This window comes from Lotus japonicus, chromosome 6 (assembly GCF_012489685.1).
Source record: "Lotus japonicus ecotype B-129 chromosome 6, LjGifu_v1.2".
Taxonomy (NCBI): Eukaryota; Viridiplantae; Streptophyta; class Magnoliopsida; order Fabales; family Fabaceae; genus Lotus; species Lotus japonicus.
Window position 1 is genome coordinate 57557850 of NC_080046.1, and position 24850 is coordinate 57582699.

Here is a 24850-nt window from a genome sequence, read left to right on the forward strand (position 1 = left end):
CCAACTTCCCTCCATAGGTTTTCCTCCTAGGATACTCACCTTCAACCTAGGTTTTCCTCTTAGGATACCCACCTTCAACCTCCCTCCATAATTTTCCAGTTAGAATCCTTAATTTTCTACTCGTTACGTGTTAATGTCAACATGTTCTCATAGGACTATACATCCTACTCTGCTCACATCCTAAAGTAACAAGTTAGTTTTCCTTTTTAAGGCTTGCGATAACACAAAAAACCATTTTCTTCCTTACTGTCCGGACCCAAACAAATAGATGATCCCGAGATGTAAATATGGTAATTCATTTTGATCATGAAATAATCTGGTGGCTTTTTTTATAGGCAATGAGATGTATATATATTGAATGAAGTAGAATGGGTACTTCAACCCAATACAAGATGAGATAAAAAGAAAGAGAAAAAGTTTCAATAGCATAAGAAACGAAAATAGAAAAAGGCAACTCACCCCCACCCCCTCCAGGAAGAGAGATCTTAGGAAGAGACCTCATTAAAACCTTACTAGGAAAAACCTAGTGAAGGAAAAAGAGTACCGCTAACTAAGATCAAGATAAAACTTCCAAGGAGGACAAAAAATACCGAATAATTCAAAACCCCAAAATCATTCCAAAACTGCTTGAAAGAGTACATCACTAACAACCTTCAAGATTGCACAAATGTCTTTACTATCAAACAAGTATTTATTTTAATAGGAAAACCAGAGAAAGAGAAAAAGATTTGCATATGAAATATTCACTATGAATTGTTAACCGATACAATGAGGATTGAATCCTTATATAGGATTGAAGAAGCTTGCTCTACAAGCTAAACTAACAGCTAAGCTAACTCTAACTGAATGGTAACAACCTCTAACAGAATTGACAGCTGTTCCTCTAACAGAATTGACAGCTGTTCAAAACAGAATTAACAACTGTGTCCAGCTGGCATTCCAGCTGGCACACACACACTAAGCATAACCAATATTTTCATATCACCTATATACTCTAATACACCCCCTCAAACTGAAGGAGGTGACAAAAGCTGAAGCTTGTCAACTACATTCAGTTTGTCCTTGAGCTGTAGAAACCTTGTTGGGGAGAGAGCTTTGGTGAAGATGTCAGCTTTTTGATGTTCAGAGGGCACATGCTGAACAAGGAGACTCTTGTCCTGAACCTTCTCTCTTACAAAAAATATATCCATTTCCATATGCTTAGTTCTGGTGTGCAAAATAGGATTGTGAGTCAGCAACACTGTGCTCATGTTGTCACAATAAACTGTAGGAGTAGTAAAGGGAATTTTCAGTTCTGTGAGTAAAGATTGCACCCATAACAGTTCTGCAGTAGTATTTGCTAGACTCCTATACTCTGCCTCAGTGCTTGACCTTGCAACCAGAGTCTGCTTCTTAGCTGTCCAAGAAATAAGATTGGAACCAAGAAAAACACATGAGCCTGATGTGGACCTGCGATCATCAGGGTCAGATCCCCAATCAGCATCACAGTAGGCAATCAAAGGGAGAGGCCTGGTCATGGAACATGGTTGAAGAAGTACACCATGAGTAAGAGTGCCCTTTAGGTATCTTAGAATCCTTTTGACAGCTTTCCAATGCTCCTCATGAGGTTGTGCCAGAAATTGGCACACCTTGTTGACTGCAAATGAGATTTCTGGGCGAGTAATGGTTGCATATTGAAGTGCACCAACTACACTTCTATACTCAGTAGGATCCTTTAGAACAGAACCTTCATGTTTGGAGAGTTTGACGCCACATTGCATAGGAGTGGAAATAGCTGCAGCATCAAGCATGTTGACTTTGGTGAGAAGGTCTGAAATATACTTAGTTTGATTCAGCAGCAAGCTTCCACTAGTCAAATGAGTGACTTGAACACCCAAAAAATAGTCAAGTTGACCAAGCTGTTTTAGAGCAAAAATAGAATGAAGTTGAGTTGTAAGTTGTTGAATGAGAGTCATAGAAGCCCCAGTGATGATGATATCATCCACATAAACAAGCATGTAAATGCAGCCTTGTGAGGAATAGTAGGTGAATAAGGAGGGATCACACTTGCTGGCTTGGAAACCAAACTTGATGAGAACCTCTTTCAGCCTATGAAACCAAGCTCTTGGAGCTTGTTTGAGGCCATAAAGGGCCTTTTGCAACTTGCAGACCAGATTCTTGTCCTTGTGCTCAAAACCAGGAGGTTGTACCATGTACACCTCTTCTTCCAACACACCATTAAGAAAAGCATTGTTGACATCCAGCTGTTGTAGTGGCCAGCCTCTTGAAATAGCAAGTGAAAGGATAAGTCTCACTGTAATAGGCTTCACTACTGGGGAAAAGGTCTCAGAATAATCAAACCCTTGGACTTGACTATAGCCTTTAGCCACCAGCCGTGCTTTGTACTTGTTGATAGAGCCATCAGGATTCTCTTTGATTCTGAAAATCCACTTACACCCCACCGCTGTTCTGTTAGTTGGTAGAGGAACAAGAGTCCATGTACCATTGTTCATAAGAGCTGTGTACTCTTCTTGCATTGCCTTATACCACTTAGCATCCTTCATAGCTTGCTTGACAGAAGTTGGTTCCATGTGAGTAAGTAACAGAGTGGGTTGTAACCTTGGCTTGACAATTCCTGATTTGGCTCTAGTTTGCATAGGATGACTGTTAACAGCCATTGGAGGAGCTGCAACAGCCACTGAAACAGGAGTATCAGCTGGCTGATCATGAGCAGAAGATAATGCTGGGGAAGTATCTGCAGAAACTGATGAAGAAGGAACATCTGCTGAAACAGTAACACTTGGAGGCTGCTGCAGTTGTGGTGAATCAGCTGAACCTGGTGAGGAAAAGCCAGAACTAGCCAATGCAGGTGGTGTAGTGTGTGAAACTATAGGGATAGTAGATAAAGGGAAAAACTCAGCTGAGGTAGAAGAAGTAGTCTCATCAGGAAAAAGACTAGGATAGGGAAAGCGATGTTCATGAAAAAGAACATCTTTAGAGATATAAATTCTACCAGATTGATCCAAACACTTGTATCCTTTGTGATTAATTGAGTACCCTATAAACACACACTCTTTGGAATGCAAAGACAATTTAGTAGAATTATAAGGTCTAAGAAAAGGAAAGCAAGCTGACCCAAAGACCTTTAGACTCTTAAAATCAGGATGTTGACCATACAATTTGAAGTAAAGACTTGCACCTTGTAAAGTTGTTGTAGACATTCTATTTATGAGATAAGTGGCAGCAAGAAAAGCATGATCCCAGAAATGCAAAGGCATTGAGGCATGAGACAACAAAGCTAAACCAGTTTCAACTATATGCCTATGTTTTCTCTCTACACTCCCATTTTGATGGTGAGTATGTGGGCAGGTAAGTCTATGAATAATTCCCAACTTCTGAAAATGAGAGGATAAGGGTTTAAATTCCCCTCCCCCATCAGTTTGGACACTCTTAAGTTTGTGACCAAACTGCAACTCAACCATAGCTTGAAAATTGATAAAAGTAGCACAAGTGTCTGATTTTCTCTTCAAGAAGCTCATAAGTGTCCTGATGACGAACACAACAATGATTGGCATGAAAAGTGAAGAAAACATTATTATCACGAGCAAAACGACTAACACTAACAAGATTTTTAGTTATAGAAGGCACAAGAAGAAGCTTTTTAAGAATTAAACTAGCTGTAGGATTAAAAGAAGAAGGAAGAGTGGCTGAACCTATAGACTGGATTGGCAGTCCTTGACCATTTCCCACCAGAAGCTGATCCTGTGTTGGTGATGGAATATGATCCACAAAAATGCCTGGATTGTTAGTCACATGGTGAGTGGCTCCAGAGTCAGGGCACCAAGCTATCTGTGATGAATTCTGTGTAGGAACAGTAGCTAACATGGCCTGAGGAAGCATTCCAGTAGAGACTTGTTGCTGTGGTGGCCTAGGAAATTGAGGTGATGGAGCAGAAGGTGCTGAGAACTGACCCTGAGGAGTCCAAGGACGAGCAAATTGCATTCCAGCAGCTTGTGGATAAGGCATTTGTGGAATACACCAAGGAGGCCATTGAGGCATGCCAGAAGGTTGAATAGCACCTGAACCATACTGAGGAAACACTGAATTACACGAAGCATAAGGAGAAAACCCAAAATTGGCCATAGAGGGAAAACCCCCAAATTGCATTGAAGGAAACCCTAAATTGACACCAGGAGCAGGGTAATTCTGACCAAAATTCCCAGATTGACAAGAATTGGTACTGGAATTAGCATGAGGACTAACTCCTGAGGGACGCGACCAACAAGAAGCTGCATCATGGCCCCATTTGTTGCAGTAAGTGCACTGGACATTGCGTCCTCTTCCGCGCCCGCGTCCTCTGCCATAGTTTCCAGAATTGCGATTTTGATCATCGCGATTCCCATAACCAGAGTCAACAGCAGCATCGACTGGCTGGAAAGGAGCGACAGCTGTCGCTGGAGGTTGCGTCGCTGGTGGCGGCGGCGCCGGAGCAGGCTGAGTCCACAAAGCTTGTGGCGGCGGCGCCGGTGTTGTAGAAGACGCAGACGGCGCTGTCGCTTGCGTCAGAAACACCGAAGGAGTGGTTTCTGCGAGTTGCTTCTTCCGCATCCTGTCAAACCGCGCTTCATGAGAGATCACCATGGCTTCCACTTCAGAGATTGTGTAATAGGTGGTTTGATTGTAGATAACAGTCATCAAAGCACTGTATTCTTCTGAGAGACCATCGAAAATCGCTTCTAGATGATCACGAAAGGTGACAGGTTCTCCAATTGAAGCAAGAGTATTCACAATTGTCTTGATTCTTTGCAGAAACTCAGAAGCAGTTTTTGTACCTTTTGTGATGTTCTTCAGTTCATTCCTCAACTGTGTTGACTGAGCACGTGATTTTGCATTGAAGAATGAGTGAATTTCTTCCCAAATCTGCCAGGAGTGCACACACTGAATCACATTTGGAAGAATTGAAGGTGAAAGAGTAGAGAGAAGCCATGTGAAGAGGAGTGAATCTTGTTGCTCCCAATCTGAGAATGCAGGATTCACATTCTCTGTGATCCTATCTGCATCAGTCAAGAACTTCTCAGGAATCAGAGGTGGATCTTGCACAAATTTCTGAAGCTTGTGTGATCTGATGACCCCTTCCACTTGTTGTTTCCATGAATAGAAATTGGAGTCATCGAGCTTGATGCTCAATTTGTGAGAAAACGCTTGAGAGAGAGTGTTTGTAGAAGAAGAAGAAGAAGGTAAGGAAGGAGATGAAGCATCCATAGCCATGGATCTTAGGCTCTTGATACCATAATAGGAAAACCAGAGAAAGAGAAAAAGATTTGCATATGAAATATTCACTATGAATTGTTAACCGATACAATGAGGATTGAATCCTTATATAGGATTGAAGAAGCTTGCTCTACAAGCTAAACTAACAGCTAAGCTAACTCTAACTGAATGGTAACAACCTCTAACAGAATTGACAGCTGTTCCTCTAACAGAATTGACAGCTGTTCAAAACAGAATTAACAACTGTGTCCAGCTGGCATTCCAGCTGGCACACACACACTAAGCATAACCAATATTTTCATATCACCTATATACTCTAATATATTTCACTAACAACCTTCAAGATATGCTCCATAATAATCTGGTGGCTATAACATAGTAACTGCTACGAAATAAATACTTACTTGGTGGTAAAGACATATGTGCAATCCACAAGAACACTAGGAAATTAAAAACTACTAAATTTATCATTGTCACATGGAAACATATCCATTTCATCAGACAAAACAAAATCCATGTGTATAATACTACATAACATAATTCACAGTGTTAAAACACCACAATTTTTTTTTGTTACAAAAAAAAAAGCAGAATTTAAAACACCACAATTTAATTTCAGGTATTCACTTAAGCTGTATATTAAAAAGCAGAATTAAAGTTTATTGAAATACAAAATTGAAGTTTACTAGTGTAATGTGGAAGTAAAACGCCACAAATAAACACGAGTCCAATTTGTTCTTCCCTCCTTATTTCTCCTTTCACACAGCAGACCAGAGAGGCAGAGACAGTGGTTTATAGCCGCGGCGGAACCCTAACAAACAAACATCAGCGATGGTGAAGGTACGGATGAACACGGCGGATGTCGCCGCCGAGGTGAAGTGCCTGAGAAGGCTAATCGGAATGCGATGCTCAAACGTCTATGATCTCACTCCCAAGGTAACTGCCACCACCTCCTTCTCCTTCCTCTTCCTCAATTCCCTTCATTCCCTATCCAATTTCATAGTTTCTTCTCTTTCGATTTCGCAGACCTACGTTTTCAAGCTCATGAACAGTAGCGGAGTCACCGAATCCGGTGAGAGCGAGAAGGTTCTTCTCCTCATCGAAAGTGGTGCTAGATTGCATACTACTATCTATATGCGGTACTGATTCCAAATTCTAATCATTCCTTTTCGAATTTCAATCCATTTGAATCTCATAGAAGTAGAAATCATTGATAATTTTACTACCTTGTTTTGATTACAGTGATAAGAGCAACACCCCTTCTGGTTTTACTCTCAAATTGAGGAAGCATATTCGTACTAGAAGGCTTGAGGATGTGCGTCAACTTGGGTATGATCGGGTATTGTTCAAACCTTCAACTTTCATTTCATTCATTTTTTTTTGTCTCAGTTTTGATCCTTTTTTTTTAGCTGAACAATTTTTGTTTATGTGAACTGTGACAGATTATTGTGTTTCAATTTGGACTGGGTGAGAATGCAAACTATGTTATATTGGAGCTATACGCGCAAGGGAACATCCTCCTCACGGATTCTAATTTTGTTGTCATGACTCTACTTCGATCTCACAGGTCACTACTATCATCGGTTCTGCGCTCTAATTCTAATTTGGTCCCTACATATATATTTGTAAAATATAACCTCACAACTGAAAAATTGCTTGTAGGTAGTATATCTTTTGATTTCAGTTTTCACTAGCTTAACAACGATTGGATTCTTACTTTTTTAACATATACAAGAAGAACTTGTTTAGAGAGAGTAAATATGGTTATGGAGGATCATTAAACTGTTGCATTGATTTCATATGTGGCACTGTTAGTGTAGAAGTTTTCTAATGTCATGCGCGAGCTAAATTGCTTGGCATAATACTATGCTGGATGATCATGCCAAACCTTGCTTTATAAAACGAATTAATTAAAACTGTTTTAATTTGCTTTCGCAGTGCATTTACTTGTCTGTTTATATTATTGGAGCTTGAGTAGTCTGACTATTTAATTTAATTTTTATTGAATTTTGTATATGTTTATGTAATAAGTGGAGCTATTGCAATTTATTCGTAACAGGGATGATGATAAGGGGCTTGCAATCATGTCTCGCCATCGTTATCCTACAGAAAGTTGTCGAGTTTTTGAGCGGACTACTGTTGAGAAGTTGCTGACAGCCCTAACGTCTTCTAAGGAAGATGACGCTGATGAGGCTGTTAAGGTCGATGCGAATGGATCTGACCTTTCTAGTGTAGCAAAAGAGAAGCAGGGAGCCCGCAAAGGTGGGAAGTCATCTGCCACATTGAAAACTGTCCTTGGGGAGGCACTTGGTTATGGACCTGCACTTTCTGAACATATGATATTAGATGCTGGCTTAATTCCCACTGCAAAAGTTCCCAAAGATAAAACGTGGGACGATGCCACCATTCAGGCTTTGGTCCAAGCTGTTGCAAAGTTTGAAGATTGGATGCAGGACATTATTTCAGGTGAAATAGTTCCAGAAGGTTACATTTTGATGCAGAACAGAAATTTGGGGAAGGATTCTTCCATATCTCAATCAGAAAGTGTTAGCCAGGTTATATTCGTCTTCTCTATAATTTCAGTGGCATCATTTACGTGGAAGACGATAAGAGAAAAAATTACTTAGTCAGATGGTTTTTTTGAGTTTAGTGTTTATATACCTGTATCTTTGGATGCAGATCTATGATGAGTTCTGCCCCATCTTACTCAACCAGTTTAAGTCAAGGGATCATACAAAATTTGAGACATTTGATGCAGCCTTGGATGAGTTCTATAGCAAAATTGAGAGTCAAAGGTCTGAACAACAGCAGAAAGCCAAAGAAAACTCAGCTGCTAATAAACTTAATAAGATACGTAATGATCAGGTTGGTGCTCATGCCCAAACTAGAACACTTGTATGAAGGGAAAGTCAACTGAACCAGGTGGCATACAATATTCTAGGCTGGAGTTTTTCATCCTGGCTTGTACTTCATAGATCGATTCACTTTCTTTTTCATTTTCTCTACTTGTACATAGTAAACAGAGAAACTGACTGACCTTTGTCGTATGAAGTTGAGAAAACATTTGTTGTTCTTGTATTGTTGATCGTTGATACTTGATAATGCTGACAAGTTGTGCAAAATGATACATCTCATTTCTCTGATGCAGGAAAACCGAGTGCACGCGTTGAGGAAAGAAGCTGATCATTGTGTTAAAATGGCAGAATTGATAGAATACAACTTAGAAGATGTGGATGCTGCTATATTAGCTGTTCGTGTAGCTCTTGCAAAGGGTATGAACTGGGATGACCTTGCTCGGATGGTGAAGGAAGAAAAGAAAGCTGGAAACCCAGTAGCTGGTCTCATTGACAAGCTCCATCTTGATAGAAATTGCATGACTTTGCTGTTAGCCAACAATCTTGATGAAATGGATGATGATGAGAAGACACTCCCTGTGGATAAGGTTTTTATTTCTTTGAGTTTTTTTACCAAAGGAATTCATTAAGACAAAAAGAAGAAGTTATATAGATAGGATAATGGCTTCTTAACGAAGGAACATAACAGAAAACAACTATGATAAAAGAGAAAATCAATGGATCAATGCGGCCCAACTCCTCAACATGGAAACCTCCTTGAAATGCAAGAGTTTATGCTGTCTTATCCCAAATCAAGTGATGTGTCTTAGAAACCACCTAAAAAGTACAAGTATACCACACCTATGCTCCAACGAAATGCACTGAAGTGTAGCATTTTTTATGGATTTTATTTAAATTTTGTCTTTCACTCTTCTGTGCTACCTAAAATATTTATAAATTCAGTCTTCAGATTGATTTATTTGGTCTACAAAATTATTGAAGATATCTTGGTTGTTGTGCATAAGGAAACTTTCACATAATCATGTTTTCTTAAACTGTCTGCGAATTTTATATGATTTCTAACATAAAATAATATGATAAGGAAAAAAAAGTATTAACTGGAGAAACATCTCATTTGTATGCTTTCTAGTATCATATATCCTTTTTCTTATAGATTGTTGTATTATGCCAATAAGTCAGAATTATCAAATTTTCTTTACTTTTAATTTACATTGTCATTATCATCACTGAATTTCTAAGTTATTCACTGAAATGTGTGGATTTTGAACCTTTTTTTATAGCCTTTGATGGTTATTGTAACCATTATTTGTTTGTGTTAAGGTCGAAGTTGATTTAGCTCTCTCAGCACATGCCAATGCTCGGAGGTGGTATGAACAGAAGAAAAAGCAGGAGAGCAAACAGGAAAAGACTATAACTGCCCATGAAAAGGCTTTTAAAGCTGCAGAGAGAAAGACGCGTCTACAACTTAGTCAGGTGGTTAAAATACAATGCAAATCTTTTTTTTTCTTCATTACAAATTATTAGAGTATACTACTTGTGTTAAGTAAAGCTACTGATTGTAGCTGAGTTAGTGTGTTAGTTATGCTTGCTTAGCTGTCAAGCTTAGCTGGCATAACAGAATTAAGAGTTAGTTGTTAGAGTTTGTTAGAATTGTTAGCTTGTTCATCAAGCTTTATATTCTTCTATAAGTACTGAACTATGGTCTATTGTATCATAACCTTTGAAATGAATGAGAATTAGATTTACAGAGTTCTGAGTTTTCAACATGGTATCAAGAGCAGGTCACGATCCTTGAGATCTCTCTCGATTTTCTTTTCTTCTCCTTCTTCTTCGTCATGGCTGACGAAATTCCAGAGATTCCGATCCCGATTCCAGTTCCAGTGGCTCAACCGCAGTTGAGTTCATCCACGCTTGTTCACAAGCTTACGTTGAAGCTTGATGATACAAATTTTCTTTCATGGAAGCAGCATGTGGAAGGGATCGTTCGCACTCACAGGTTGCAGAGTTTCCTTTCTCATCCTGAGATTCCACCACGATTTCTCACTGAAGAAGATCGTGTGAATGCAGTGGAGAATCCTGCATATCAAGTCTGGGAGCAGCAAGATTCTGCTCTGTTTACGTGGTTACTTTCTTCGCTTTCACCATCAGTGCTTCCTACTGTGGTGAATTGCTCCCAGTCCTGGCAAGTCTGGGAAGCAGTGCTCGAATTCTTCCACGCACACGCTCTCGCGCAGTCCACACAACTGAGATCTGAGATTCGATCCATCTCCAAGGGATCGAAGTCGTGTTCTGAGTATCTCAAGCGTATTAAGTCGATTGTTAATGCGCTAATCACGATTGGAGATCCAATCTCCTATCGTGAACACTTGGAAGCAGTGTTTGATGGCTTGCCTGAGGAATACAGTCATCTTCAAACGATTGTGTACAATCGTGAATCACCGAGTTCGATTTCGCAGGTTGAAGCGATGATTATCGCACATGAAGCGCGTCTCGATCGCGCTCGTACTCGCCAGATCTCGACAAATCCTCCGTCGGCGCTCCTTACTCAGGCTCCACCGCCACCAGCGACTCAACCTCCGCTGTCGACACCGTCGCCGGTGGCCTCTGAAGCAAATTATGCTTCTGGATCTGTCAATTCTTCCTATAAGGATCGTTCTTATGATGATCGCAGTGATGATCGCACTGGATCCTATGAATCGCGTGGACGTGGTGGCTACACTAGCAACAATGGTGGAAACAACTCTCGTGGTGGCTACAATGGCCGTGGAGGAGGTAGAGGTAATAATCGCAGCGTTCAGTGTCAGATTTGTAAGAAGTATGGACATGATGCTACTGTTTGTTACTATCGTGGTTCTTCATCTTCATCCACTCCTTCTTCTGGCATTTCTGGAATGAACTCAGGCTATGGAATGCAATTTCCTAATTTTCCTATGATGCCTATGCCTCAGTTTGGCTTCTCACCTTACTGTGGATCTCCTCAGTTTGGTTTTCCCACTCAGTTTGGTCAGCAACAACAGTTTGGTCATGGACATTCATTCTCTGGTTTTCCTTTTGGTCCTCAACAGTTTGGATTTAGTTCCTTTGCTGGTACTCCATGGAGTAATTTTCCTTCTCAGTTCAACAATGGAGGACAGAGGCCTGAAAATTCCATTGCAAGGCCTCCACAAGCTATGCTTACTGGCACATCACAGGCTGGAGGATCTGCTTCAGCAAACCTGAGCACTTGGTTCCCTGATTCTGGTGCTACTCACCATGTGACAAATGACTCCTCAGTCATCTCAGATAGTGTCTCCCTCACTGGTAATGACCACATCTTCATGGGGAATGGACAAGGTTTGCCAATCCTCTCTATAGGATCTGCTTCTTTTCCTTCTCCTTATCATAATACAACCACACTCACTCTTAAAAATCTGCTTCTAGTTCCCAATATCACCAAGAATTTGGTTAGTGTAAGTAAGTTTGCAAGGGACAATCATGTTTATTTTGAATTTCACCCTTCTTTCTGTGTTGTTAAATGTCAGGTCACATCTAGAGTTCTTCTTCAAGGTCATGTTGGACCAGATGGCTTGTATGTCTTTGAAGGCATGCATACTCCTTCCCTTTCCAAGACATCTCCTATTCCAGCTTCTGCTTCTTTGTCTCCAGTGGCTGTTTCAGACTCAGTTTCTGCTTTGTCAGCTGCATTATCTAGCTCTACTACACCTAGTCTTAGTCCTAAGTCTATAGTTTCATCTTCTGCTATTGTAAGCCCAACCTCTTATGGTTTGTGGCATTCTAGATTAGGTCATCCTCATCATGAGGCTTTGCATTTAGCTTTAACCTCTTGTAATATTCAAGTTCCTAATAAAACAAAGTTCAATGTTTGTTCAGCTTGTTGTCTTTCTAAGTCTCATCGCTTGCCATCTCATTCTTCTACTACTGTTTACTCCTCTCCTCTAGAGCTAATTTTTGCTGATTTATGGGGGGCCTCCTCTATTGAGTCTTCTTGTGGTTTTTCTTATTTTCTTACTTGTGTGGATGCCTTTTCTCGTTTCACATGGATCTTTCCTATGAGAAAGAAATCTGATACTTGTTCCACATTTCTACAGTTTCAAGCTATGGTAGAATTGAAATTTAGCAAGAAACTTAAGTCTATTCAAACTGACAATGGCACAGAGTTTAAACCCCTTACTTCCTATTTTACAAAGTCAGGGATTGTTCATAGGTTGACATGTCCCTATACACATCACCAAAATGGTAGTGTGGAGAGGAAACATCGCCATATTGTTGAAACTGGCCTTTCCTTGCTAGCACATGCTCATTTGCCATATCAATTTTGGGATCAAGCTTTTCTTGCAGCTGTGTTTCTCATTAACAGATTGCCTACCTCTGTTTTAGGCAATGCAAGTCCTTACCTTAAGCTTTTTAATACACAACCTGATTACAAGCTACTTAGAGTTTTTGGCTGTGCTTGTTACCCACATTTGAGGCCTTACACACAATCCAAGTTGTCTCTGAGGTCTAAGCTTTGTGTGTTCATGGGCTATTCATCACAACATCAAGGTTATAAGTGTATGGACAATGAAGGCAAAATTTATATCTCAAGGGATGTGGTTTTTGATGAATTCAACTTTCCCTATCCACACATGTTCACTTCCTCAGAGGTTCCTCACCCAGATCAAGGGCTTTCTTCTATTATTTCTCTGGTACCAGCTGCTGTTCATGGTCCACCTCAAGCTGTTAATGCTCCTCCACTTTCACCTCCCTCTTCAGGGGACACTCATCCCAGTGGTTTTTCAGTTCAGCAGCAGCCTAGTCACTCACCTAGTCATGGATCATCTTCTGGATCAGCACAGCCAGGTCATAATAATTCTGCAACTTCTTCTTCTACTGGTGCAATTGCTCAGCCCATTGGGAATGTTCATCCCATGCAAACAAGGGCAAAATCTGGTATTGTCATGCCCAGATTATTTCCCACACTTCTCCTAACCCAAGCAGAACCTACAAACTCTACTCAAGCATTAAAGGATCCTAAGTGGAAGGCTGCTATGCAAGCTGAATATGATGCCTTGATGGCCAATGGAACCTGGACTTTGGTTCCACTCCCTAAGGATCGAAAGCCTATTGGCTGCAAATGGGTATTTAGGGTTAAAGAGAATGCTGATGGGACAATTAATAGATACAAAGCAAGGTTGGTGGCCAAAGGATATCACCAAGTGAAAGGGTTTGACTACTCAGAAACTTTTTCTCCAGTGGTAAAGCCAATTACTATTCGCATAATCCTCAGCTTGGCTATCACTAAGAAGTGGCACATTCATCAACTTGATGTGAATAATGCTTTTCTTAATGGGGCACTTCAAGAGGAGGTCTACATGACACAACCCTCTGGTTTTCTTTGTAAAGACAAGTCTTTTGTGTGCAGACTGCACAAGGCTCTCTATGGCCTCAAACAAGCCCCAAGAGCTTGGTTTGAAAGGTTAAGGGCAGCTCTAGTTAAGTATGGTTTCACTCCTAGCAAATGTGATCCTTCCTTGTTCACTTTCTACACCAAAGGTTGTGTTATCTACATTCTTGTTTATGTAGATGACATTATTATTACTGGGAATTCACTGCCATTAGTTCAACAAGTGGTGAAGAATCTTGATTCAGAATTTTCTTTGAAGCAGTTGGGGCAGCTAGACTATTTCCTAGGTGTTCAAGTTCATCATTTGAAGGACAGATCCTTACTTCTTACACAAACAAAATACATCAATGATTTGCTTGAGAGAGCAGAAATGGGGGAGGCCAAAGGCATATCTACTCCCATGATTGGAGGTGCTAAGTTGAGCAAATATGGCTCAGATTATTTTGCAGATCCAACATTGTACAGGTCTATTGTTGGTGCTCTGTAGTATGCTACTTTGACAATATTAGAAATTAGGGGGCCTATACTCAACCACAAAAGCTAGCTCAAGAGTTGAGGTTTGCACAACCCTTATAAACACTTGATTGGCCTTATCTCTAGCCAATGTGGGACTTCTAACACACCCCCTCACGTCCAGGATTGAACAGACTGGAACGTGGGATCAACAACGGGTGGCCCAAATATGGGTGGTCTCCACAACAAATGGATCTAGGATAGGCTCTGATACCATATTAGAAATTAGGGGGCCTATACTCAACCACAAAAGCTAGCTCAAGAGTTGAGGTTTGCACAACCCTTATAAACACTTGATTGGCCTTATCTCTAGCCAATGTGGGACTTCTAACAGACAAGACCAGAGATTAGCTTTGCAGTGAATAAGGTTTGCCAATTCCTCAGCCAGCCCTTGGAGGATCATTGGAAGGCTGTCAAAAGAATACTTAGGTATCTTAAAGGCACCATACATCATGGTCTTCACCTTAGGCCTTGTTCCTTACACACTTCTGTCCCTCTTGTGGCCTTTTGTGATGCTGACTGGGGATCTGACCCTGATGACAGACGATCAACCTCGGGCACTTGTGTCTTTTTTGGTCCAAATTTGGTCTCTTGGAGCTCCAAGAAACAGACCTTGGTTGCTAGATCTAGCACAGAGGCAGAATATCGCAGCCTGGCCAATACATCAGCAGAATTACTTTGGGTTCAGTCATTATTGCAAGAGCTTCAGGTTCCCTTTTCTCCACCTCGAGTATTTTGTGATAATATGGGTGCAGTTGCTCTCACTCATAATCCTGTTCTTCATACTCGCACCAAACATATGGAGCTTGATATCTTCTTTGTGAGGGAAAAGGTTCTTGACAAGACTCTTTTTGTTCATCACATTCCTTCTGAAGACCAGATTGCTGACATATTCACCAAAGCTCTTTCCCCTACTAGGTTTGAGTATCTTCGTTCCAAACTCAAGGTGCTTGAGCGGGTTCCTTCTCCCCCACCTTGAGTTTGCAGGGGTGTATTAGAGTATACTACTCGTGTTAAGTAAAGCTACTGATTGTAGCTGAGTTAGTGTGTTAGTTATGCTTGCTTAGCTGTCAAGCTTAGCTGGCATAACAGAATTAAGAGTTAGTTGTTAGAGTTTGTTAGAATTGTTAGCTTGTTCATCAAGCTTTATATTCTTCTATAAGTACTGAACTATGGTCTATTGTATCATAACCTTTGAAATGAATGAGAATTAGATTTACAGAGTTCTGCGTTTTCAACACAAATAGAATCGTAATTCTTAATTATCCCATTGCTGTCTCATATAAATAGATTGAAACAAGGAACTCGGAGAAAGTTAAATCTGTTGCCTGTGGTTATAGGGAGAAAGTGCTTAGTCATGCTTATTATAATTTGGTTACATGATGGGGCTTCCATTTGTGGTAGGGCATATAAGTTTCAATTGAGTTTGTGCTCACTATTTGAAAGATGCTGGTAACAGTTCATAATACTTCATTGGAATTTCTCTCATTATTCATCACTTGTGATATTTTTTTTCCTTTTCTTCATAGGATTAGGAGGATCCCTTGTCCTCTGCTCCTATACTTTGTTCTTTCTCTACTCTAATGAAAGGGGAAAAATTTATCCCCCCTAGGACTAGGAGGAAAATAAATTTAATAAATTAAATATAGATATGTAGTATTTTTTAAAATATTTTTTTTTGCTTATAAAAAAAATGTAGTATTTTTTTCAAATAAAAGGGGAGCATGGCTCCCCTGTTTCCATAAGGATCCTACCCAACCTAAACACAAATATCTTTCTCCCAGAAAGAAAGTAACTATAAGCTTTTAAATGTAGAACAGTGTGACAGGCAAACTATCAGTCTCATTTTTTCATACTTGATTGCTTTGATGTGAATTCTATTAAGTTATATTTAATTTGTTCATTTTTTAACAAATTTATCTCCAGGAAAAAACTGTTGCCACAATTTCACATATGCGCAAAGTTCACTGGTTTGAGAAATTTAATTGGTTCATTAGCAGTGAGAATTATTTGGTTATCAGCGGACGTGATGCTCAGCAAAATGAGATGATAGTGAAGCGTTATATGTCAAAAGGAGATCTGTGAGTATTTCTTACACCAGCTTTGATCCCTAGCTCCTATTGTTAAAGCTTAAGCATCAACAAAAATGAGTTATTGAGTAATGATGAAAATATTATTTATTTGGTTCAGTGCTAGCTTCTTTTGAATGAGTAATACTTTGAACTATATGTACACTTTGAACAATATGTTAACTTACTGGCTTTGTAAATCAACTGTATATTTAATCTGAAATTGCTATATTATACATGATTGATTAAGAATTAGAATTTCTTCTGGATCCCAGATCCCTATGATGTTGCAAATAAAATAAAAAAATCACAAGAAGTTTCCTTATGTCAGGAGTAGGAATACCTTAGCAATAATGAATTAGGTACTATATATCTTGGCTGTTGTGAAATTTGCGGCCAGCTTGTTATCTCAGAATATTATATTTATCATCTTAAGTCTTAACTAGCATGGGGTTATGGTTGTTTCCTCTTAAATCAACATCTTTCACCAGAACAGCTAGGATCATAGATATGAGGGATGTGGACAATACATACATTATTTCAAATTATTTTTACAAATTCATTTCAAATCAACAAATTATAATATTTTCTCTCAGCAGCAGCATTTTGAAGTGCATGGAACATATGCAATCACTAATCAGATATCAAATTGATTATACACTTCTCTAAATGTGCTGTTTATTTATTTTTTCCTTTTTTGAAGTATGATTTGATTTCTTATTCTCTCATTTTTGTGGTTTTGTTTATGTAATAGGTATGTACATGCTGATCTGCATGGAGCTTCTAGTACAGTTATCAAGAATCACAAGCCTGAGCAACCGGTTCCACCTCTCACCCTAAACCAAACAGGATGTTTTACAGTATGTTAACTTGACACCAGCTGATACAATGTTCTATCTAAATTCACTTTTTCTGCTTTACTTCATGTTCATGAACTAAATCAAAATGTTAGGGGTGCTGGTCCAAGTGGCAGATTTTACGTCAAGAAGTATAAGAAAGGAATTAATGTTAACTATTATTTTATTTGCTACTTTTTTGTTATTTCTAGCAGCTATATTTTGTTTTTAAGGAGCAGTTGTGCCTATCCAACACTTCTTGCCTTAAACTCTACCACTTGGACCAGCATACCTAACACAAATGCTAACCATTATCACTTCCTTAACATTTTGAAATATAGGTCTGTCATAGCCAGGCATGGGACTCAAAAATTGTTACTAGTGCCTGGTGGGTCTATCCTCATCAGGTTAGTAAAACTGCTCCTACAGGGGAATATCTGACAGTAGGTAGTTTCATGATCCGGGGAAAGAAAAATTTTCTTCCACCACACCCTCTTATCATGGGTTTTGGCTTGCTATTTCGCTTGGATGAAAGTTCCTTGGGATCACATTTAAATGAAAGGAGAGTAAGAGGAGAGGAGGAAACAATAGATGATCATGTAGAAGCTGACCCTCTTGAAGAAATTTCTGATTCAGAGTCTGAGAAGGATACCGCTGATGGAAAATCTGCCGGAGGCTCAGAAAGAAATGATAATTTATCTGTGGATTCACACAAATCCCCATCAGAAGTTTTTCATGCAGACTCATCTCAAGCTAGTTTGGCTACAGTTAATACTGAAACAGAAGTTTCACGTGATTTTCCTGTGAAAGAGACAATTACAACAAATATAGGTGACGGGGAGGAATTGTCTGACATTAGTGGAAATGGCTTAACATCTGTCACTCCTCAACTTGAGGAACTCATTGATCGAGCTCTTGGACTTGGATCTGTTGCTAAATCAAGTACAAATTATGGAGTTGAGAACTCTCAGATTGATTCAGGCAGTGAGCAGCATTTTGAACAGAACAAACCTTCTGTAAGGGATAAACCATATATATCAAAAGCTGAGAGAAGAAAGGTTAAAAAAGAACAGAAATATGGAGAAGCAGATTCAAGTGTTGAACATGGAAAGGATGAACCAAAACTAAAAGATATTTCTGCTAATCTACCTGAAAAAGAAGTTCAAAATTTGAACACATGTGGTGGTAAAAAAACCAGCCGTGGACAGCGGGGCAAGCTTAAAAAGATAAAAGAGAAGTATGCTGACCAGGATGAGGAAGAAAGGCGCATTCGAATGACATTATTGGCTGTGAGTTCAGAAGCTTGCTCGTCCTTTCACTTTTGTCCTTGGGAATATTTGATAAAATGCATGTGTTGTGTTTCTAAATTGAATGTATGATCTCTCTAGATACACATGTCATACATGCTGAGTTCCCGTATGGGAAATTTAATGCTGCAATCTTCCGTAAAAAATCTTTTATAAATAACTTAGAATTGTCAGAAGTCTATAAGAAATCACATCAAGAAAATTCTTAAGAACATAATACTGATTCCAAGTAATTCTTGCATCTTTCTGATTTCCCGTGGTAAAATTCCATCATCATTTAACTTCAAAGCTGGTGTGTATTTGTAGTCTTCTGGAAAAGCAATCAAGAAGGAAGAGACATCATCTGGAAACGAAGCATTGGACAAAGGGAAAAAACCTAGCACTGGTAAGCCTTTCTGAAGTTTCATCCCCATTATTGCTGACAATGAGCTGAGCCAAGCTGAGTCTGAATTTGGGCTGCCTTAAACTTCAGCTTGAATTTTTTGTGAACTAATTGTGACATCATGACTGAGTTCACGAATCCTTCTCTGAAATTTTTGGCTAATTTCATTATTCTGTTCATGAACCAAACTTTTTGAGTCAATTGAAGAGTTGAGTATTGACCAACTTGGCTCGTTGCCCTCTCCTGTAGACTAGTAGTGGGCTTGTCTCGTCATTCAATGTGTTACTCTATTGCTGTTTCATTTGTTATCTTGCTATTTGTTTTATAATGCTGATTTGATTGTGGCAGGTCCTTCAGATGCTCCAAAAATATGTTACAAGTGTAAGAAAGTAGGTCACCTGTCTCGGGATTGTAAGGAGAAACTGTTACCTGGTCATGCAATAGATGAAGCTGAACAAAATCCCAACATGAGTGCTTCTACTACTTCCCCAGCAGATAGGGTGGCAATGGAAGAAGATGATATTAATGAAATAGGAGAAGAAGAGAAAGAAAAACTAAATGACGTGGATTACTTGACAGGGATACCACTCCCTAATGACATTCTCTTGTATGCTGTCCCTGTTTGTGCTCCATACAATGCAGTTCAGTCTTACAAATACCGGGTGAAGATAATTCCTGGAACAGTGAAGAAAGGGAAAGGTTCTGTTTATTTTTATTTAATTTTTCGTTATTAATTCTCTATTTTTCTCCATGTGTTAATGATGGTATCTTATTTCAACATGTTGCCATAATTTTTTCTGCTTTTTTTTTTGTGTAGCTGCAAAAACTGCAATGAACCTATTCAGCCACATGCCAGATGCAACAAACCGAGAGAAGGAGTTGATGAAAGCATGTACAGATCCTGAACTTGTTGCTGCACTTGTTGGTAATGTTAAGATATCAGCAGCTGGTCTTACTCAACTGAAGCAAAAGCAAAAGAAAGGGAAGAAGAGCAGCAAACAACAGAGTTAGCCAACCCTGCCCTGTGAAGGATTTTTCCTTTTTTAAAGAGCTGACAGTTTTGTATGTTGTATATCCTTCCAAGTTCCTACACTATAGAGTAGCTTTTTTTTCCTGTAGATCTTCTGGTTCTGGGTAAGTGGCTAATCAGGAAAAATGAGTAAGCCGGTGAAGTTTAATACATTACGGAGAATTTACAATCACTAGTTGAAAATAGCAGTGTAAAAAGTTTAACGAGGTGAAAATGACTTTTAAGTACTATTTTACTAAGGAATTTATTCTCTTGGGTATGACGACTCCCTTAAAGCTCTGCCTCGGTCGCACAGAAATAATGAGAAATATACAAGAGGTTGGTAGCTAATCCTCTCTACATGCTATGCAATATGTATATTCAAAAGCAAAATGTTGTAAATGATTTTTTTATCATAATTACTTTTTTGGTACATCCTAAAGATTTTAGTTACCGTAACTACTAATTCAGCACACCTCCCATTTAATATCTAAAACTTGAATTAGAGAGGGCAACAAAAGAATATTGCAGGAAAATTGTGTCACAAAATATCATGTACACGTCACTAATGTATGCGTGGAACCTAATTTTATGTTTTGAAATTGCATTTCCTAATTACTTGTTTTTGTTCGAATTTTTTTCTAATTGCTTGTAAAAGAGTCATTTACTCATTTTGTTTAGAGTTTAACGTAAAAAGTAATCTAATTTAACAAATCACAACAGATAAGTTAAAAGTCAAAACATTGTCAGGTTTTCATTGAATTTAAAAATGATATAACTACAAATGTTATACGGAGTAAGCTTTCTTTCAGCACTTCTTCTCTACTTCATTTGAGTGATATGAATAAAATACTAAGTTATGAATCTTTGTAATGACAGTGACAATAATATGAAAGTACTAACTATGAATGAATTTAACGTTATAAGATTGATATTAGCAAGAAAAATGTCTACTAACTTACTGTATGTTAATAGGTATTTAAGCCTAAAATGATTTCAACATGACAATAGTATTTGTTCTTAAATTACCAAATATGTCAGCAGAAATTCCAACATTATATATGTTCCAAAGGCGTACCCAAACCTGCCATTCCTTGCTACCAATATGGCAGTGGCAAATCAGTCAGAGACATAACTATGCAAACCTGTTTTTTAACTGGTTAAACTAATGTTTTTGGACCAACAAAATGGTTAAATTATTGTCAATCTAGCTAAAGATAACAGGATATAGTTAGAGGCTGTTAGGCCCAAAGTCAGGCAAGAGCCCAATATCATGCAGGAAGGCTTCAATGAGCCTTTAGTCCATCAGGTTCCAGTGGGTCCCAAAATATGGCAAGTATATTCTAGAAGGGGGAAGGAAAAGATGACTCACAGTTAGTTAGCAAGGGGGGAGACGTGTCAGGTAGAGAGAGAGCTATTGCCATCATGATTAGTATAAGGAGTGGGGAATAGATTGGGAGGGGGTCATTCTGTTAGAATCAAGTTTGAGAGAGGGCAGAATGCATAGTGCATACCTGTAAGGAGCTTAGCTCTGGGCAAGAAGAGAGACTTTCTTTCTCTTTTCCTGTAATTCATTCTCCAATTCATTGTGAATATAAAGCTCTAACATTTCATTTTCCACTTGTGCACATTGTTATTTCTGGTTTCTAACAGAGGCAACCTCTCCTAAATTTGGACAGAAAAGAATCATTATAAAGGTAAGATGTGAAATAACTCAACTATGGTAGCAAGGGGGTAATTTGCTCAAATAGGTACAGAGAATGGAGTTGTTCATTTTTATGCTGTGAGAAAAGAAAACGTTAGGTTTATCATTGTACAACAATATTTAGAGCAAGGTACAAAAAGAAGAGAAAAAGAGGGGAGGGGGAGCAGGTTCTGAATTCTCAATTATGAATCACTCAGGTAGGGATACTTCATCACTCAGATCAAGCCCCTCTGCAGGTAAGTCTGAACCAAGTGGTCCTAAGATCCCATCACTGCTGAGAGTTAATCCACTCTGTAAAGAAATGAAGGATAAGGGTGAAATAGTTTGTAAAATGAGCCCATTACATATCTCTCCCACCATGCATGAATTCTATAAGGTGAAGTGAAATGCACAAATTTTGTTTATGTCCTCTAAACCCTGTCATTTCAGAAGCTCTAAGACTCTTCATCATCAGCAGCAAGAAGTGACTTCTTTATGCTATTTGTATTTTAGTCACCTAGGATCCCTTGCTTCATTTTCATGCAGTTTATAATTTAAACATATAATTAACAAATAAATACCTCTGGCTGGAACCTAAGCATATCAGCACGAGCCATAGCTTCTGCTTGGGCTATTCTCTGTCTGAATGTCTGAGCCATCTCTTCCGCCTATAAGAGCAGATTAAGAATTACGATTGTGCATTCTCATAATGAAAAGGGTTGAAGTAGATGATTAATCATTGAAGGGAAGAGCTGTAAAGAACTATAACATAGAACGAAAAGGAACCCTGTATTTTGACTTCTTTTAGGAATAAATCATGAATAGCAGAAAAGGCAGGAAGTGGAAATAAGCCATCACTAGCAAAGCCCCTGATATTCTACAATTACAGTTTAGATATGCAGCCGGAAAAAGGCCTGTGATCCTGACTTTGAATCATACCTTCTCAAAGACAAGCTTTGGATTGCGAATCATGTCTCCAGGTGTGGGTTCTAACTTCTTTGTTGAAAGACTTACTCGGCCTCTCTCCCGATCATGACTTAATATCATCACCTAATCAAAGATTAAATAAGATTATATGTCAACATGGCACCTGCAATTGTAAGCACATATACACGTAGCTTTATATATATTTACCTTCAGAATGTCACCGGGTTGAAGAACAGTTGAAATATCAGTTATACGATCATGACTGATCTGACTGACGTGAAGGAGGCCGCTGATCCCACCAATGTCGATGAAGGCACCATATGGCTTTAGGCTTTGCACAGATCCGGTGACTACTGATCCAATTCCTAGCTGTCCCTGGCTGTCGGCCACAGCTTTCCGGTGACTGAGGATGAGTCTAGACTGTTCCTCATCCACCTCCACAAACTTTAGAGGAATCTCCTTCTCAAGAAGCTCTTCTCCAGTCGATTTCTAAATGAAAATAAGCAGAAAGGGAAAAGATAAAAATATAATTGAGCAATTGAAGTTCTATAAACTTAAATGCATGACTTAGTTTCAACACATATGTAAGAATAGTGGAAGGGTGATATTCATAAGTTTGTGTCACCAATACTTGTCAAAGAATTACTATGTCTTTGTCATTATACATAATGCATGGTATATTGCATCAGGGCTTTGATTTTATTCTTTGATATAACACAAAAGTAGGTTACACTCATCTGATTTTGATTTCCACTATAAACCCTAATAACTTTTTTCACTGGCCATAAGTTGGCTCTTGTCAAATGGAAAGTTTGAACTGGATGCATGTAAGTCCATAAATATCAAAGCACGTCAAGAAGCTAACCGTTGATATCTGTGAGAATGGAACAAACCCCTTAAGGCCTTCCACTTCAGCCACCACACCACCTTTGTTTGCATTAACAATCTGCCACACAAAGTGCACATATGAGGAGAAAAAGAAAGATGGCTAAGGAGGAGAGAATATATAAATTCACAAAGGTAATAATAACAGTTTTCCTTTTAATAGAGATTACAAGAAATTGATATTATATATATGTGTGTGTGTATTCTGGTTTGAAATCAACACAAATATGAATGTCTTAGAACACAAAACTCACTTTACCCTTGACAACAGCATCTTCAGCCTGAAGCTGTCTACAGCGTTCCCATGCAAGCCCAAACTGAATAGACTTTAAACTCAAGAACAAGGTATCATCAGATTCATTTTCACCAATGATTACAAATTCGTCTCTCACGCCTGGAACTAAACCTGCTTCTTCAACATGCTTAATTTTGTGGATGCATGCCTCTTGGAGGGGCAAGTATGCCGTAGACTTTGCAGTCATATCAACATAAGCTCCACTGGCATCAGTACCAAACACAGTGCCCTTAACCTGAAACACCACTGACCCATTCAAATTACCACTAACAACCATCCCCAAAATAAAGAGCAAAATGCAAAATGTCCATGCTACAAGCACCTTGTTTGTTTTCATCAAACACAAACAACTAACAAATTGCCACAGACAAATTAGGTAAGCAAACACTCTCATCCACACACACACACAACAAAAACAACAATCAAAGCCCTTTCCCCATTCCCACTAAGTAGAGGCAGCAACATGAATTATCCATCCATACACAGCTAAAAAAACCAATTTGACAACAACCCTTTTCATCTTCAACTAAAAAACCTCTGAAATTTTAACAAAATCAATATCTAAACAGAAAATCACAACAACCCAACAGAAAAATCCGTGAAAACAACCAGGTACAGCGATCAAGTTGAAAACATGCCTTGGTCCCAATCTCAGCATCGAAGTCATACTTCTCGAGAGCGGTAGTGAACTGCTCGAGGGTGAAGGAAACACCATCTGTAGGAGCAGTGCGGCACCTCTCGTAAGCATCTTCAAAGAGCTGTTTGAGCTTGGCTCTCTCTTTGTTCTGTGCGTTCGAGATTGCAACCGAACAGACGATGGTACCAGCACCGCGCCTCTGCTTCTGGCTCCGCCTCCATAGCATTGGAGACCACCGAACAGCACTCAATTGCTGAGCCACAGATGCCATTGCCATCTTTCCCCTTTCTCAGTACCCTGTTCAGATAAGGTAATCAGAAATAAGACACAACACAACCAATTTTATTTTGTTTAGGATGAACTATGAAGCTAAAAAAAGGAGTAGTTTTGTTTAAAATTTACTGTCTTCATGTGACAGTTTGGTAAATGAATTTACTTGTCATTATTGGACTTGGCGAGACCTCCACCCCAAAGAGGTCCTGCCCAGGGCGCTTAAGCGGAAGAAAAGCTCCCAAGCCAAGGGCGACGGAACGAGATCAACTAAAGTGGTATATGCGACCGCCATAGGGCGTTCACTAGTGTGTATGAGAGTTGGGTCGAGCGTGGCAAAGCCTAACTAGGCCAGTTAGCCTAGAAATTAATACTTCTGGTATTTACCCGATAAAAGGAAGCTTTGAGATTATGTAAAAGAACTTTTGCATTTATCTAAAAACGGATAAGTTATTACCAGACCTTACCTCAGCTAGGATTTGGGGCTTATACCCGTTCTGAGTGTTCATTCCGAAACAATCATTATTTTATTTTATTTTTTGGGAGAA

The 24850-nt window shown here is 39.1% G+C and overlaps 2 protein-coding genes across 2 annotated transcripts; one reads left to right on the top strand and one right to left on the bottom strand.

The window, feature by feature from the left end:
* The first annotated feature begins 5947 nt into the window (after nt 1–5947).
* LOC130726105 (uncharacterized) lies at nt 5948–19868 on the top strand. Its single transcript, XM_057577333.1, has 14 exons — nt 5948–6186; nt 6277–6389; nt 6493–6589; nt 6693–6817; nt 7310–7805; nt 7930–8115; nt 8399–8692; nt 9426–9578; nt 15928–16082; nt 16825–16930; nt 17248–18195; nt 18520–18598; nt 18944–19294; nt 19413–19868. Exons 1-14 carry the CDS (start codon nt 6082–6084, stop codon nt 19604–19606), a joined length of 3402 nt encoding a protein of 1133 aa, XP_057433316.1. The 5' UTR covers nt 5948–6081; the 3' UTR covers nt 19607–19868.
* A 1488-nt stretch (nt 19869–21356) lies between these two features.
* LOC130724043 (30S ribosomal protein S1, chloroplastic) lies at nt 21357–24371 on the bottom strand. Its single transcript, XM_057575203.1, has 7 exons — nt 24034–24371; nt 23355–23630; nt 23081–23161; nt 22423–22704; nt 22228–22338; nt 21870–21956; nt 21357–21600 (listed from the first exon to the last, which is right to left on the bottom strand). Exons 1-7 carry the CDS (start codon nt 24307–24309, stop codon nt 21499–21501), a joined length of 1215 nt encoding a protein of 404 aa, XP_057431186.1. The 5' UTR covers nt 24310–24371; the 3' UTR covers nt 21357–21498.
* Nucleotides 24372–24850: the final 479 nt, after the last annotated feature.

Bases quoted from the DNA above. Each gene is read 5' to 3' on its own strand.
- LOC130724043 (XM_057575203.1), bottom strand. From the start codon at position 24,309: ATGGCAATGGCATCTGTGGCTCAGCAATTGAGTGCTGTTCGGTGGTCT. The intron at 23,162-23,354 runs GTGAGTTTTGTG...TTTGTGTGGCAG, and splicing joins ATGCTGTTGTCAAGGGTAAA to ATTGTTAATGCAAACAAAGG. The intron at 22,705-23,080 runs GTTAGCTTCTTG...ATTTTCATTTAG, and splicing joins CATTCTCACAGATATCAACG to AAATCGACTGGAGAAGAGCT.
- LOC130726105 (XM_057577333.1), top strand. From the start codon at position 6,082: ATGGTGAAGGTACGGATGAACACGGCGGATGTCGCCGCCGAGGTGAAG. The intron at 8,693-9,425 runs GTTTTTATTTCT...GTTTGTGTTAAG, and splicing joins AGACACTCCCTGTGGATAAG to GTCGAAGTTGATTTAGCTCT. The intron at 18,599-18,943 runs GTAAGCCTTTCT...TGATTGTGGCAG, and splicing joins AGGGAAAAAACCTAGCACTG to GTCCTTCAGATGCTCCAAAA.